Source organism: Nyctibius grandis, chromosome 1 (genome assembly GCF_013368605.1).
Source record: "Nyctibius grandis isolate bNycGra1 chromosome 1, bNycGra1.pri, whole genome shotgun sequence".
NCBI classification, from domain to species: Eukaryota; Metazoa; Chordata; class Aves; order Nyctibiiformes; family Nyctibiidae; genus Nyctibius; species Nyctibius grandis.
In genome coordinates this window covers 74993390-75010733 of record NC_090658.1, presented here as the reverse complement: position 1 = coordinate 75010733, position 17344 = coordinate 74993390, and the positions used below count along the sequence as shown (strand labels likewise).

General features: G+C 37.9%; 1 protein-coding gene across 1 annotated transcript in view; it reads right to left on the bottom strand.

Annotated features, from left to right (window-relative positions):
- Window positions 1–17344, bottom strand: part of ROS1 (ROS proto-oncogene 1, receptor tyrosine kinase) — an 84267-nt gene that overhangs the window by 36859 nt on the left and 30064 nt on the right. Inside the window, exons 18-29 of the mRNA XM_068405805.1 lie at window positions 16020–16120; window positions 14252–14466; window positions 13728–13892; window positions 12968–13129; window positions 11877–12139; window positions 10932–10995; window positions 10069–10271; window positions 9121–9332; window positions 8327–8613; window positions 7195–7371; window positions 4519–4736; window positions 3702–3843 (exon numbers count right to left, since the gene is read on the bottom strand). Coding sequence (XP_068261906.1) covers window positions 3702–3843; window positions 4519–4736; window positions 7195–7371; window positions 8327–8613; window positions 9121–9332; window positions 10069–10271; window positions 10932–10995; window positions 11877–12139; window positions 12968–13129; window positions 13728–13892; window positions 14252–14466; window positions 16020–16120 — 2209 coding nt within the window. The remainder of the gene's footprint in view (window positions 1–3701; window positions 3844–4518; window positions 4737–7194; window positions 7372–8326; window positions 8614–9120; window positions 9333–10068; window positions 10272–10931; window positions 10996–11876; window positions 12140–12967; window positions 13130–13727; window positions 13893–14251; window positions 14467–16019; window positions 16121–17344) is intronic.

Genomic DNA, 17344 nt, shown 5'->3' with positions numbered 1-17344 from the left:
GGGTGTACATTGCTGCAGGATGGCTCAGTTTACCACACAAAGAAGCAACAGTGTGAATTCTTGCCACATTCCAATAGTATTCAATCTTATTCAATCACTGTATCATACAAATTTTAAAGTACAGATGTGGATTCCCATGTAAAGAATTGAAATCTACTGATCATAGGCCAGCTTTTCTTATTTTTTGCCAGAGACTCCTTAGGAATATGCTCATAATATTCAGAGATCCAGATAGGACGAGACTATTTCTTGATGCTGCAGATGCTAAGAGTTCTAACTGTTAAGAGAAAAAAAAATAGCATGGTTGGAAGAGAACTTCCAAAGTATAGAATCTCTGGATCCCAAAACTAGAGTGGCAGTGTGCCTGCACCTTTTGTTCTACTTTCATTTGAATGATGAAAGGACGTTCATCTTAAACAGAGGTTTTCTCAAGGGGAAAAATATGACTACTCCCAGGACAAGAAACAAGGAAAGATCTGTGCATACGAGGAGCCACTGGCAGCTTACAGGTGATACTCTCCTGTGGACGAGGGCAGAAAAAGAAGAGAGGTTACTTTTTTACGGGTGAGCCTTTAAAGAAACCACAGAGTGCATCCCCAAGAGAAGAATAAAGGGAATCAGGACCCCTGGCAAGTACTTGTTGCCAGCTATTCTGGATAAAATGTTTCCTTGGGCACAGTTGATCAGTAAGGGAAAGAGATGCTGAGACAAGAAAAACACATTGGTGGCTGTGCTTATTTAAATTTCTGTTGCTTCAGCACCTACTGAAGCAGCCAGAAGCCAAGCAGAGTTAAAGAGAGAGAAGAGAAAATCTTAGGACTCCTGCCGTGGTGTGGACAGCCCTAGGTGCACATCACAATAATATCCCCAGAGCTGCGCAGTCTGCACAGCTGCATGTCAGCTACAGCCAGCCCTGCTGTAGCTGGGTTAAGTGAGCTAATGCCCAAGGACCAGGTGCTACTGTGCCTCTCGGTTTCACTCCCTCACCATCTCTCAGAGAAGAACTGCTCCAACTCTGCAGGACAAGAGCCAGGCAGGAAAACTAGTGATAGTGGGAGCTATAGCATTCCCACATCGCTGTGAGTTCAGCAGCAAGCATCCCTAGGTACCATCTCCATAGTTTTTCCTGCAAAACACAAACAGGCTGCCATGTAGGCTTGGCTATAATTCTGCCTTGCTGACTTGGGTATTACCAGAGGTGCCTGATGGCTCTGCAAGTGATGAGTTTATGTGGATCAAGCTGACCCTGGCTGGTGATGCCAGGCACAATAATGAAGCACAGCCACAGAGCAAATCTGACACAACAGAAGAGCAAGCACTATGTGTACTACAAGGAAGAGCTAGCACTCATTATAGTTTTCTGTGTTTTCATCAAGCAAGTCCAGCAGCATCACTCCAACAATAAGAAAATTATCTGAAGAGCAGCACAAAGGCAACTTCTCATGAAGATAGATACAAGTGTGCACTTGCACACATACACAGGCAACACAAGAAAAAGTGTTGAGCAAGGTACTTCCATCGGGTTGGATTGCAATGCAAGACAATACATGCAAAGGTAAAGCATGCATCTTTGGATGAACCTTTTCTTTCTGGGAAATGACAAGAGCTTCAGGGAAACTGGGACAGTAGCCGCCTCGCAGCTGCAAACAGGCAGAGTGAAGCAGGGAGTGAGCAGAAGCATCTTCCTGCCCTAATTAAGGAACCTCCAACCACAGGAGGCATCTAGCTCAGACTAGTAGTATTCTCAAAGAGTAAGGACATCTTGAACTCGGGCTGCCTATGAATCTCCGTGGCCCTCGTGGCATTTGAGGAAAGCTTCTGGGCCACGTTGGCTTCAAGGACAGATGGGAGACATGCCAGCACCTGGGTCCACATTAAAGTGCAGCAGAGAGTTGAGTTTCCTCGCTATGACATGCCTCAGGTTTCATCAAGTATGACAAGATAAGCAGCCAGTAGTTTTGGATGCAAACAGAGGTCTGAACCCACAAACAAAACCAGCATTGCTTGTTTCTATTTAGTTAGGGAACTAAGGCAGCACCAGATCTATGTTCTGCAACAGAAACTCCAGAACAGGGTGGAGGATAACTAGGAAGGTAAAGGGTGGAGGATGAATTGCAAAAGGAGAAGACATAGTAAGAAATATACCAGTGATCAGGCAAAACCGTAGCTTGCTATGATCAGCTGGATAATCAGTGTGTGCTGGCTGGAGTTATAGATCCCTCATAATGTAACACAGGCTACACATCAACAGCAGAACTCTTCCAGAAGTCTCCCATTTCTTGTTCTGGCAAATGTGCCCTAAATAAAACAAGTGTGTTTAATATGACTGAGTTCTCTAAGAGAGCACTGAAGAGACGGACAGTCCTTTGGAGTATAACAACAGAAAGAGAAATTTGCAAAATCACACACCCAAAGCAGTACGTGGAGGAGGTGTTAACCTAGACATGTTTCTTGAGCTACATCATCAGGTAATATAGCACACATATGTATTTATGTGAGGTGGAAACTACATGCTACAGAAGTACAGGCCCAGCTCTCAAATAATAAAGAACCAACTTGAATAACAAGCTATATAGACTTTAGATGCTCTTTATCACACTTTCTTTCCTCTTTTCTTTCATTTCTCATTCTTTTTTTCAAAAGCAACATTGTACTTAAGAGAAAACCTTTAAAATACAATACACCTTTCACTTGCACTGCATCTTGTCTCTTATGGATAGCACGATGTGCAGGTTTTTCCCAAATGTAGCCTTGGCTTGTCACTTTGTGAATACTTCCTGCTTTTCCAGAAAGTGAACTGTGCTCCTGGTATCCTTTTCTTGGCTTCAGCTACCTGCTTCCTTAGACGCTACTACAAGCTCTTGTCCCTGCCCTCTTCCATTGCATCAGCAGGTCACACCTCATCGCAGAATACAGAGGTAGCTCTGCTTAAGCACAAATATATTTGGCTGCCTTGCCCTCATATCTTGGCCTCTTGCCTCCACTCATACCCCTCTCACCCATTCACTCCCACCAAAGTTTCTTAGCTTCCTTCTGCCATAATTAGATAAGTTTACTGATGTATTTATTTATTTTTAGGTAATCCCTAACCAGTCCACTCTCTGCCCTAAATGACATGGTGAACATTCAAGTTCAAAGCACTACTCCTAGCTTGCTTCTTCTAGTGTGAAAGGGACTGAGAAGGGCAAATGAAAATGCTTGAAACGAACTGAAAATGTGCTATTGGCATTCAGGCCAGGAGAAGTAAAAATGAAATGTCTTCAACCTGGTTCACAATAAATCAAATCTGCATTACCCTAAGAAACAGTAATCATGAGAATAATGCCAAGCCAAGGGTAAAAATCTTAATGCTGGATGAACTCATAACACACATATTTAAACTTACGTAACCACATATACATTCAAACACAACTTATTAAAAATGTGGTCCGAGGCAGAAACTGCAACTTTTTAGCCACTTTTAACCATAGTTTATCTTTCCTCAGGAAGCTAATGAGCAAAAGCATTAAAGAATACAAACGTGTCTTATGAATTGTACAGATTCATCAAGTCTGGGTGCCAAAACCTCGTGAAGATCTACACAGGTTACATTTTAAGCAGAAAATTTCTCTGCTTTCTGACTTGTAACCCAAACTTACACACACCTTCCTTTAACTGAGATGAGAATTCTGTTCAAAATCAGAATAAAATGTGAAACAAACCTCCATATAGAGTTGTGCCAATTGTCTCTTTTCCAATAGGCAGCACTTCCTCATCTGAATAGTAGTTTTTCACTACAACTTGTATGACATAACTTGAAAATGGCTGTAGATTGTTTATGATGGCTATAGGACCCTGGAATTCCTGTAATTCAAAATCAGATAACAAACATGTATTCTTAGAAAAGAGAGTCATATGTCACACCAATCATCTGTCAATGAAATGAGTGTTAAAAAATAATACAGTAGTTCTTTTGTATTCTAGTACACTTTAGTGTTTAAAAAGGAATGTTAAAACGATAGTTTGGGTAATAGGTCACTACAGAAAACACATACCAAAAAAGAAGCTGAGGTGTAATTGTCATGGCTACAATTGCACATTGTTCAGTGGCTGGTACTTAAACAGAACATGGCAAAGTCAAAAAAATGTAACAGAAGAAAAAACTACTTATGCAAGTGCAACTACCACAAAACACATGAAGGCAAGCCATACGGTTGCTGGACAGTCTCAAGAGTTATTTAAACAGGTTAATATCAACCACAACTGCTCTTTTTACAAGTAGAAACTGAAGGCCTGTTTCAACAGGATTTTAGCAAAGGCATGTTAAAAAGTAGAGAAGTACTTGCACAAAGGAAAGCTGAGGAAGCTACCACTTAACAAATACCAAACAGAAAGGGGAATTATTGTTGGGGATGTAAAAGTGGAAAACTCCCTGATTGATAGAAAGTTACAGAATGGTTTATAAAGTTACTAGAAGTGATATCACATTCCCAGTTTATATATGATAGCAGGTACATTTTTGTTCCAAAATAGCCATACCAATGGTTTTTGCTGTAGAGGAGACAAACGATAGCTTGCGTTCCTGAGGTTGTTAGTCATTTGTTCAAGAAATACCAGATATATCGGCGTAGGCTGCAATATGCCAGGACATAGCTGCTGTGGTGTGACAGATGGCAAGCTTAATGTAAAACTGGTGTTCGTCTTACCAAGGATAGTAGGTTTCTCAATGTCTGGCAATAGAACCAGGCATCTTTTATCTAGGAAAGATATGAAAAAATAATAAAAAAAATTAGTTACCTCTGGACCAATCCAAACTTACATGGGATTCTACCCACCATTCCTATGAGAAAGCATAACCACAAAGAATTGTCTCTGCTTTCACAAACAGAAACAGAAAGAAATCCCACCTGAATGTACTTTATTTGATTACTTTCATGGGCACAAAAATAGCAGTCATCAAAGTAAAGTCTCATTTATCTTTGATAAGATACAGATTTACTAAAGGTACAGATTTACTAAAGAATTTAGGTTCTTCTTTAAGTACCTAAATACCTTGAAAATCCAGATCATAGTTGCTGTGTTATCAAGGGCAGTACACACTGATGAGTCCAAACTTGCTTGTCACAGGAAAGACAGATATGCAGAATAGAGAGTACCTTTCTCTAGCAATGAAATGTTATCTCGCTTTTCTTCCAAACAGCTTTTCAGGTAAAGTTCATAGTAACAATAGGGAAAGGGGAGACAAATTTTGGAAAGAGAAAAGAAGTCTATAGCAAGAAAACAATAGAAAGCTACTCTCTGACAGTAAACAAAAAATAACAAAATAAAACCCCTCATGACTTGATGTACTTTTAAAAACAAATTAAAAATATATTAAATTGACTTACTGCCAAGAAGGAAAAGATTAAGGCACATGCATGAGGAAGGTGGTACAAGGACAAATGTTTGCCCTTAAGCCAGAACAACTGACCTCATTGTTGAGATCTTTTCTCCCTAAATGAGCAAACCCGCCATTCCTACCAAGTCAGGTTCATGCATGTAAGGGAAGGAGAATAAAAAAGTCTGTTGAACAGAAATAAATGTATGGTGGAATCTTTGTCAGTTTTATAGTTAGCTAGAGTAGTAAAACTCCCAAGGGAAAAGTCCCAGATGGAATAAAGAATTGAGTCATTTTCAGAGTTAAAGTTTCTGTCAGGCAGTTCCATAGAAATGTGTTTATCCTGAAAAGAAAACCTTTTACTATGTATTCGGTCCCCTTCCTCCTAACCCTGAAGAGAAATCATTCTCTCCCAGAATCTGTGACAGGAGTGCTTCTGATGTGTTAAATGATCAACTGACATCACATCTCTGGATGGCAATTAAATAGGTGAGAATGAAAGGAAACTCTAGCAGTACTCCTTGCTCACATCACTAAAGCAATGAAAAGCGTGTCAGTCAACCCAGCTGGTCTTCGCAAACATTACTTTTTCACATATAAACCATTTGCTTTCAGTACTGAGAAGAAGAAAATAATTTTTTTCTTATTGTAGTATGTTCATTTACTTTTATCTTAAACATGTATGAATAATTCTGCGCATTGGCGCCCCACACACACACCAAATGCCAAGGCTCTGTATTCCTCCAAATATATTTGCAGCAGTCAATGTAAATAAGAGCTCTGTGGGGATCTCTGGGTAGAAACAATCTCTTAGGACTGAAATTTGGTTCTTCGCTTTCTGCACCAGCTAAGCCTGGGGCTTTTGGAGGAATCCCTATCCCTGGGGACAGGGATTGGTACATTTTGTATCAGGGCCAAACCAGACTCCTGCACCAATGCCAAGCCCACACAGACCTCATGGGAACAAACTTGCCCAAAGTACTGGTAAGAATAGCCTGGGCACTGGTCATAGCAGCTGCAGGCTGGAGTAACTCTACTGACTGCCCAAAGCAGTGTGAAATTGTTTTATTCCAAAGAAGTCCATCTTGTTAAAATATTCTCTTGTGTATTTGTCAGATTTTTATGCAAACCTGAAGTTGAAGAATCATTTTGAATATATTTGTCATGCTAGCAGCTACTCTAAATCTCTGCATTTACAAAGATAATCCCTATAGGTACCATGAATCCTAACTTTCTAGTAAAATTAGTTTTTATTTCTTTCATTATCATTCTACAATGGTTTGTTTAGAATATTAGGAATTCTAAGCGAGGCCTGGGTCTACTATAATGTAATCTGTAATTGCCTCTCAGGTACTTCTTTATAAATCATTTTAATAAGCAGAGTTCTTACCTCTTTGTTTTGGGAAGGGCAGACATTTTTTTTCAGCTTTTCATACTTTTGAACAAAACCTGCAATCTGTGTCATAACAGGGCTCATTATCAAACTCTTTCTACAACACTGTGTGGACACGTTTGCTCTTTTTCTGTGCTTTAATGTGCACCACCTTTTCTAAATCTCCAGGTTTGACAGAACTTTGAAAGCAGGCATGGTTTGGCATTAACATCCTGACCCTTTGAAACACAGGCAATATTCATGATCATGACCTTCCATGTGATCCAACAAAAGGCCAGTCCTTATATTCATCCTTTTAAAAGTACATGGTGAATTATTTCCCTCTAGAAGGTACCTGGATCCGTAAAGCATACTCTACATAAATACACATAGCATGATCTGCAACTCAAATACATGCTCTGAAATAAATTTGTTACATTTACAAAACAACCCAAATCCCCTCTACCTGGATATAATTGTGCTGCTGAGCTGTAGGCTAAGATTTTTAGCTCATGATTTGCTCTCTTCTGAAGAAAGAGTCCTGTGCTTTCTTTATTTGCTAGCCAAATTTCAGTGTATTCCTTTGTTTCAGTGCTCCAGTATATAAATTTCTTATCTACAGTCAAGCTGCTGATTTTCTTACCTGTAGGAAAACATTGTATAGTTAAACTTGAGAATAAACCCTGAGCTGACAATTTTACAAGAGCAGATGGGTGCTTGTATTCACAGTATGTGAATGATGAGTCAATATGGGTGAGTATCTTAGTCATACCACATCTTCAAAGATCTCCCCTAGAAAAGAGATTTCTGATGTTTTCCAACAGGTCTCATGAAGCTGAGAGACTTTGTTATTTCAGTTTACAAGTGTAGATTTGAAGACCTTTTATTATCCATAATTGTGAAAACTGCAATTCAATTAACAAACACCAGAAATAAAACACAAGAGCAAGAGTTGTCTATAGAAACTTCCATCATTTTTCCAAGACAAAACCCACAGTGCTCTGCCATCTCCCAGGAATAATTAAGGCAGTTCCTCTTGTAACAGAACAGCTTTACCAGCACTCCTCCAGAATCAAGCCAAAATCTAAGCAACGAAGAGTAAGTGTTATCATTACAAGAAGTGCAACATAGATAAGTTGTCATACAAGACTCTACCTGTACAAGGTTACCTCCCCACATACTGAAGTCTGCAATGCCACTTTCAGGCATAACTTAAGACAGTATTGTATCTTTTCTTTGAGATAAACTGTAATACCTGTATCTAATATGAAACCCTAGCAAAATAATGTGTTAATACTATAAGTGAAATCTATTAACAAGTAGCATTTGAGGCTGTAGAGTCTCCATTTGATTTACATCTTAATAGAATACGTACTTGCATCAGTAAATATGCTCACACTGCTCTTTCTCCTAGTTTGTATCAACAGGGTACACAACTGGAAACACAGAACACAAACATTTTGTCTATTTTGACTGTAGGTGAATCAATTTTATAAAGAAAGTGCTTCATGAATGCTATTTTGCTGAAATGAACATTGTTTGATGTAAGACACAGCAAGAATAACAAACTACCTAGAAACATAACAGAGCACTCAGACCTTGAAAATTTGGTATTTTGGTAATTCTCCAGCAGTGGCAACCATCCACATCTGAGGCCCATATTTCGTCTCTTCCTCTGATAAAGAGCAGCTGGGGATTCTTGGAGTCAGACACATCTATACTCATAGGTCTTCCTAGCTCTGCTTCTGCCACGTTACAGGTGCAGTAGTTCCTCATCTGTTCTTCTGCCAATACGTATCCCAAAATGTGGTGCATGGTGTTATTCAGAATATCATAATAAAACATGTGGCTGCCATAATCAAGCTCTTCCATCCAGTACAAGCGGCTATCAAATAAAATGCATTGCTTACAGTAGAAAAACTTCAATCTAAGCGATCTGCCCTAAATGCAGTCCTGTACATGACTACAGTCACAAACCTCCCAAACATTTAAAACAAGGTAACTACAGCAACATACTTGCAGAGTGATTCCAGGTGTTTAAAGGATATTTTTGAATGGAAGGTCACAATAACTGACTATTCTAGATAAAACGGTTACTGCAAAAAATTATCTGGTGCTGGCTTTAATTTGCGTCACTTAAATAGAAGAACCTATCAGTATTTAAATATCATTTGAAATCTTTACTCAAACACAGACATCTTTTTGAAATTAGATATGTCCAAGCTCAACTAGCAGCATAAAAGTAGAACTACATCCATAAATTTCTGAGATTTGCACAATGTAAAAGGCTCATGTACTATAAAAAGTCCTTTTCAGTCCTTAACAGTTGATGGTTTAATGAAAATCATGTTTAAAATATTCTTTGAAAAGTTATTAGTAATATATGCCTTACCTTAAGAAAGGATATGACAACAGAGATGATACAGTTGATTTACTTTTACCCAACTGTATGTTCAAGGCTTTTAGAGATTTTGTCTTGAGCTCAAGATCAATAACAAATATTTGAGTTTCATTCCATGGTGTTTTCCTGGCAACAAAGAGATGTCTTGCAATCCAGTCAATTGTGATGGCTGTGGCATTGTGAAGATATGCATCTTTGAAAAACTTAAGAAAAAAATAAAACATTATTAAAACTGCTTGAGAGCAGAATTTTCCCACCTGATGCTAGGACATTATGAAATTAGATTTGTTTCTGAAATAATTTCTACTCGGCAAGTAGAAGTCAAAATATGAAGAGATGCCATGGAACAAAGATTGCAATATTTTTGTATGAATGAAAACTATTGTTTCAGAAAGATCAGTTGTTGCTTCCATGTTGCTTCCGTATTCTTGAAATTAGATTGAAATCAAATTAAATTAAATTACATTTCATACAAAAAATAAATTTATTGTATTTAATAATGTGAATTTTAAATTAAATATCTGCTGACATATCTTATCAACAAAGCAGATGTCAGTAACATCATATATGCTTAACAGGAAAACTACCAATGGCGTACTCTGGCCTATTTTAATAGTTAATGATGACAAAAATTTGAAGTTCAAATCTTATTATATGATTTTTATTGTACTGATAAAAAGGAAAATTATCTGGCTAATCGCTTTCATATTACATCTCATAAAAACTGACAGTCATCAAGAAAATTCTGTATTTCCAGTCCTGTTTTCCCCACTTTATTTTGCCATTAAATGTGCTTTGTTCATCATGCTGCTTTTTATCTGTTTCAAGAATGCAGAACATTTTGACTTCTTCAAAAACAAAATTAGCCCCAAAATCAAAGCAATAATGGCCACATATTTTCCTAGATTCTCTCAAGAGAGGGAATGAACAAAGGAATACCTGAAACTCTGAAGTAGTCTGTGTATTCAGAAGAAAAAGAGAATCTTCTACGATATAGTATGCTTTGTCATCATTAGCAGTATAACAGATGTCCTTTACATTTGTCTTTGCTGAAAGTTCCCATATGGTATGATTATTGTCTATGTCAGTAAGAAACAACTTGTTGGCAGAAACAGTTATAAGAGTTGGGACAGGGAAAAGATCTGGAAGGAAAAGGGCACAGCAGAATTTACAAAAAACATTCTAGACAATAGCAGTCATTCATAAGGAAAGCAAATACAAGATAAAAATAAATGATGGCCCTGCACAAATCATATTTGGTCATATGTCACAGCAAATAAATAAAATAATGAGTTGCCTTCTTGTCACCACATGCAAACTCCTAGGATTTTTTCAATGACATTGTGGATGTTTATCTAACAAATTTAAGCCTAGTAAAAACAGATTTGCTCACTTAATTACCTTTAACAGCCCAACTAGAAACAGTCTATGATCCCTAGTAGATCTCTAGCTCTCCTGGTTACCTTTCACAGCCCAATTAGAAATATTCTATCATCTCTGGCAGTATGCAGATTACAGATCAAAACCTGCTGTTCCGTACTACCTCAGGGTTGCCTAGAAGAGTTAATTTAGCATAGTTTTGAGGAAAGGCTTGAAATTCCTGAAATTTAATCTAATGATAAAAATGTGTTAATCATTTCATGTCAGAAGCTGTAACTATTTCCTCTGTGGTATCTACTGTAGGGTGAAACGAATGTCACTCAAAGTGTCAGAGGCTATTTATCAGATTATCAAATTCCTGTACTGTTGATTTCACCAGCTATTACACACAAACCATGAGATGGCACCTAAGTCATCCATACCTGATGAATTCCTCTCTGCTATATCAGACAAAGGTCCTGGACCCACAGAGGTGAAGGCTTGCACCTGTGAGACAGGAGATTGTTACATATGTTAAGTAGTAACATAAAGCATTGCATTCAAGAGCCTGTAAAGTCATTGTTAATGACAAAACCAGAATCAGATCCCCTGGCTGCTCAGCTAGGAACACATGCATGTGCTCTGTTTGACCTAAGGCTGTGCTGATCAGTTCAGGGTTGGACCATGGCTATGAAGAGAATTTTAAGCAGTGGCCCAGAAAGTGAAAACTCATTCTGCATCTGTCAATTAGAGCTCAACAGACACCAGACAGTCTTGTCTCCTTCCCCAGGCTGGAGCAGTTCCTGCTGTTGGTTGATGTTGCAACCAATATGGTGTTCATTGGTTCATCATGCAGCCCCTCAATACCTGGCCTATTACACACTCTCATGTTTTTAACTTGTCTTTCAAACACGTTCTCTGTGTTCCAAACCTTTTATTGCAATGAAAACATGACCTCTTGACAAGTTTTAATATGGAAGTCTTTTTTTATGGAAACCATGTGAGTCCTTACATTTCTCCAGCAGTGGAACTTCTCTTGATCTGTGGCTCTGTTTTAATAGCCTGTCACCCTCCACCAGCTCAGTCAAATCTGTGTGTAACTTGAAGCTTTTAGCAGTGGCTTTGAGAGACCTCTAGAAAAGTTTATTTTGGGCCTCACCAAACCTGTATAATATTGCAGCATTATTTTTCATCTTATTTAGTGAACAATATAGTATGTAGAAAGGTTAAGCCAGGCATCCAAAGTTGAGTCAAGTGAATCAGCAATTCCACAAGAAGAAACCACAAGTTCTTGCCCCAAGCCCAATACCATCTCCTAAGCAAACATGTCAGGCTGCATTGAGAACATCTACCATCTACCATGAGATAAGCTCAGTAATTTTTCATACCTGAAACCTTATTGTGAGGCTAGGAAGCACATCCCTGAGAGAAAATATCATCAGGGTGGGTTTGACGTTGCTCGCATTCCACTCCGTGAAAGTGTCAGCAGTGCCATTCTGACTCAAAAGTTGATAGTAAACCCTGAACTGCGTTAGTACTCCGTTCTCCCTTTCAGGCCTGCCCCACCTGAACTCCACAAGGACTTTCTCATCACTTTTATGTATGTGATTTTGTAACACATATATTCTAGGGTTTGTAGGGGCTGAAGGAACTGTGTAAAAGAAAGATAAACACAGAGTGAAGTACTCCTGTTAAAACACAAACGTTACTTCATAATTAACTCTGTTAGTTTTGAGCCTGATCGTTAAAACCCCAATGCTGACAGAGACAGATAGCAATTGGTGAGGTGTAAATTAGAGAAGAATATCTAAAACTCCATGGTAATTCCTTTCTGGTTTTCATAGGTGTGTAGGCACCGGATTTTAACTTGCTTAGCAAAAAAAAAAAAAGAGCTGTATGAACACAGACAAATGCACTCCTGCACTCAGACCGGGACATATCTATTTAGCCAAGTTCTGTAGCTGCAATGGAGCTGCAAGAATTTTCACAATATAGAGTGTACTCTATCCCCCCTTCTAACCACTTCAAAATGTACTGCAGCTCATAAGCTTTCTCAGCGCTCCAGTCACTCAGCACTATATTTTAGGTGACTTAACTTTGACCTGCATGAGTGCAAAAATAAACACTGAAGTAAAAAGTATGTAACCTTTATTAAAAAGTTAAAAAGTGGTTAATATATTACAAGCAGCCTTTGATGATCACTGTAATGGGTCTCAGTTTCTCTTTCTTGCTCGTAGTCATAGACACATGATGGATATATTGTCATGCACTTTCTGTTCCAAATTCTATTGCTGCAGCTGCATGCATTTATGTGTGCAGTAGATAATTGCCTAAGATACTCAAGAACATGTCCTTGCAACTCTGCCTGCAGCTGACTAGCCCTGAAAGCTGCTCATTCCTCACCAGGGTTTCACTTGCTGACACAGATGTGGTCCCGGTACCCATTAGAGGTGAGCAATGGGATATAAAATTCTGGTACCTCCTTCAGGGGCTTGGAGGAATACAGATGTTGTTGGTGCCTTGCCCCAGTATGTGTATGGAGTGACGGTAAAATCAAAGAGTGCAAATGATTCCAGCCAATCAACTCGGTAGGATGGGACTGTCAGGTTACAGGGGTGGAGGCACCTTTCACTCTCCAAAGACTGTGAATGAAATAAAACAGAGTAAAATAAAAGAAAACATTTTTTTTTCCTCTCAGAAAGGCCTTCAATTTTCCAAAATTCCCCTCACCACGCTGGTCAACTAATTCAAGACAGAGCTTCTCTTCCCGTGATTGATCATTGTTTCACCAGCTCCTGTGGCACTGCAGTGATGCGTAGCAATCTGCTAGCAATCTGCCCTTTGAATTTAAAGTTCAGCTTGCCAAACATACTAAAATTAAGTGTGGATGAAGGCTAGATTTCACATTCAGGCAAAGGCTATCCCACTGGCAGCTCAGATGACACTTCTGTCTCTGAGTTACCGTGAAAGGCTTTCTCACACTTTGAGTACTGGGATCTCCTCACCCGCAGTTCACACCTCAGCAGCTAGCCCAAAGCTACAGCTGAACCCTTGCTCCTCCCGTGCTGGCCTCAGTGGTGGAGAAATAAGACAGCTTGCTTTGTATTTACAGTTGTTTTGTTGCTTGACCAATTTGTAAATGCTGGAGAAGAAACAAACTGTATTTCTATTTAAAAAAAGATACATCAGCAAGTAGATGCAGTAATACATGGAGATAATAAGGAGGGATTGCATGAATATCCTCACCTGTAGAGCTTTTGATCCCACACAGTAAAAGACAGTTCCCCATTCCACATTTGTGGAGGGACTCCAAGTGATGTGAAAACTTGATGAATTTCCTTTAATCCTGAAGGAAGACTCCGGCACTGAATCTGGAATAACTTTTGGTGTAAAAGAAAAATTTCCTGTCCATATAGAGAGGAAGAAATAATAATAATTTAAAGAATATGAGCAATAGTATGAGCTCATATTTAAAGAATATGAGCAAACTTTTCAAACTTAAAACTTAAACATCAAAGTACTATGGAAAATCCTGTAAACTGTCATTAGATAGAAACAATTAATAACACCACCATGTATTCTTTTTAACCATACCCAGCAGCTTTTATAATTGCACATTATCCAGGTATAGCCTGATATATTTATTAATAAGTTGCTGTTGTCCTTATCTTTTGTCAAATGTCTAAAGAATTTCAAGAATGGAGAATTACAAGCTGACAGTGAATATCTTTATTGAGGGGTTTAGATAAAGAAAATAATGTACCTGGCAAAGGTTTAAGTGATGTGTGAACAAGGGTAAAGGCTGTAAACTCTGCTGGTTGTGAGAAGGGAATGCTAAGGCTCTGAATGACTTCCTGAGTTGTAATGAATTGAAGAGTATTAATCCAGAACAGACGACCACTGTAGTATTCCAGTGCACCCTGAGATATTTCTGAAGTACTCCATGCTGCAAATTCTGTGATGATGGCATTACCACAACTGTGAAAACACATTTGAAATTAGCAAATTGAAAACACACGTGTAGAGAGAACAGGTTTTATGCAATGTTTGACACATCGATAAGTTTCTCATCATTCAAATTCTTAATATTCATGTAGGAGCCAGGAAAAAAATTCAAAAAGTTTCCTTTAAATTCTCTACAGCAGAACACATCTCAGAATGGCACATTGCAGGAGCACCTGCAAAACAAAATCTTCATTCCCTTTATTTAATTATAAAACAATCATAAAATGGCTTAATATTCTGATGTATGGATGTAGAAAAGTATTTTGAAAAATCAGCACACCGTCTCTAAGCAATTCCACTGAAATAGTGGAGTCTACTTCACAGCATGAGATTCATTCTACTTCATTAGAGCAGGTCCCCAGATGAATTTGACCATGCTAGATTCCTCAATAATCTTCCACTATTTATTAAACTCTATTTTCTCTACTGGCATCACTGGTGATTTAATCTCTCTTGTTACTTCTGTGTCAAAACTTACAGGCCTTTTTTTGGTCCCAGTTTATCTTCTGAGTAAGAGATTAAATATGTTGTAAGAGGCATCATTTTGCCATCTCAGAAATGTCTTTCAGCTTAGACACATGCTATCCAAAACAAATTTGGAAAGGCTTTGGCGTGCCATCAGGTCCATTAGGATGGATTACTTCTAATCTCTCTATTCTGGCACACCAGGGACAATGATTTATGGCTGCCAATTGGTTCACAATGGAGCTGCATGTTCTAGCTAAAACTAATCAACATATTTTGATTCTTTAAATGTTTACCATTAATCATAGAAAGTCTAAAATCAATCAGAAAATTCAGCTGATTCCACACAAAGCCAGCCTGCAACATTATCAGCACATGTAAATACAATACTGTTCAATGAAGTTTAAGAGGTTTAATCTGATGCTTGCAAAAAAAAAAAAAAGACACTCTCCATATGAAAAAGAAAAAATGCAGTTTCATGAGCTACCACTCACCATGCACTTGGCACTTACAGAACAAATTACCATTTTTATTAAGGTCTTAGTATATATTCGAGGTGACCCACAAACATGGGTTTGTTTTGGGTTTTTTTAAATTTCACTTTTCAGGAATAATGAAGCTGTTTCATGCTCAGGGTGATCAAGAGGAAAGCCTGCTGAGTGCTGGTTGCTAAGGTGAGAAAGTGGTGTCAGTTCAAGTCCTAAGTTCCATGCAAGATGAACAAGTTACAGCTCCAGGCACTTGAAAACTGTCAGCTGTTGTAAATGTCAAGGTAAAATAGACAATAATCGGTGATTATTTCCTAAAACTGAGCCTAAAAATTGATGAGCAGGACCTCAGTTCAGGTGAGCATCCATACAGTATTTCTCTCACTGTAAAACCACGTTAACAACTATCTCAACATGCAGTTTGCCATCAGCTAGGTGTGACTATTAGCTCTTCTTTTGTTTATTGTTAAATTAGTAACTAGTGTGCCCAGCATTAGACAAAATTTTTTTTTAAAGAGTATCACAAAAAGTAGAAAATACAGACTTTCTTACCTCTGATACACATTTACTTACCCTTCTTTGCAAAGAGAAACTCTGTATAGATTTAGGCATAGACTATCTTGCACAAGCCAGTAAAGAAAACCATAGGTGAGATCCAAAGTTAAACCAACCACCTAAGAAAAAAAGTCCAAATGGCAATTTGAACATGCCTTCACTTCTGAGGTAGAAGCCCTTAGGCATAACTGTTGTATAGACAGCATCATGAGTTTTTGGCAAAAATATTATTGGTAAAAATAACATTACTACTATGAATGTTTATTCTGACACAAAAAGAAGTAACACTAGAAAATAATCAGGTCCTTGGTGGACACCTATTTATAGCATCTGATGATTTTCTAGATAGCATTTTATGAGCATCTGTCACAGTGTTCATCCCTGGGGTATCTGAGTACTTCAGATATGATGGCAATAGTGTATCAAGTGATTAGTGGAACTACCTATCAAAATTTCCAGAACATCTCTGGTATTTTCATATTCTTTTTCAGAAACAGGTGGTTGATGTACAGTCTGAAAGTCAGAATCACTTTTTGAAAGAAGTATTTCAGATCTTTTGTCTTTGTTTTCTAGCTTTGATTTTATGCACAGAATATTTAATGTGTTGTATTATTTATGGAAAACAGATGCAAAATTTGTATTGATGTATTTGGTTAAACAGGAAATTCAAATATTTAGATTTTGGTAAATCATTTATTATTAAATAAAGAGTCGGGGGGAAATGAAACGATCTTCCTGTTCATCACTTCAATGTTTCATCTTCATCTAAACTAGGTGCAAGATTATTTGTTTATTTTTAATAGGATCTAATATTCAAAATAGAGATTTCTTGCTTTTGCAGTAAACAACAGATTCAACACCATATGCAAAACTAATAGAAATCAGACATCTAATAATCTGTTTTGTGAGTAACAAAGAATTTTCTTCCACAAATTAGTCTGCTAAATGTTATCAAGTTCAGTCTATGTCATGTCATTAGCACAGCTTACAAGTTATTAGGGGCTTCTCTGAACATGTTTTCCAGCAGCTCTCACACTTCTCATCCAAACACTAGTGGTAGCTATTCTTTTCTAAGCTTAAATTTCCGTTATGGACATAAGTGGAGCGGCCTTTTTTTTTTTAACTCTTCATTAATAAACTGGAGAAGATGATGACAGGAAAGCAAATGCCATATCACTTAGTTGTCTGTTGGTCCTTATGTAATCACATTCTTGACATATTTCTGTTGACACAGTATGTCAGAAAATCAAGGTTTGAATGATTGCTCCTATAGGTTTTCCTGTTAAAAATATCTTACAGTATGTATATGCCTGAGTGCATATTTAATCAAGCATGTTATATTT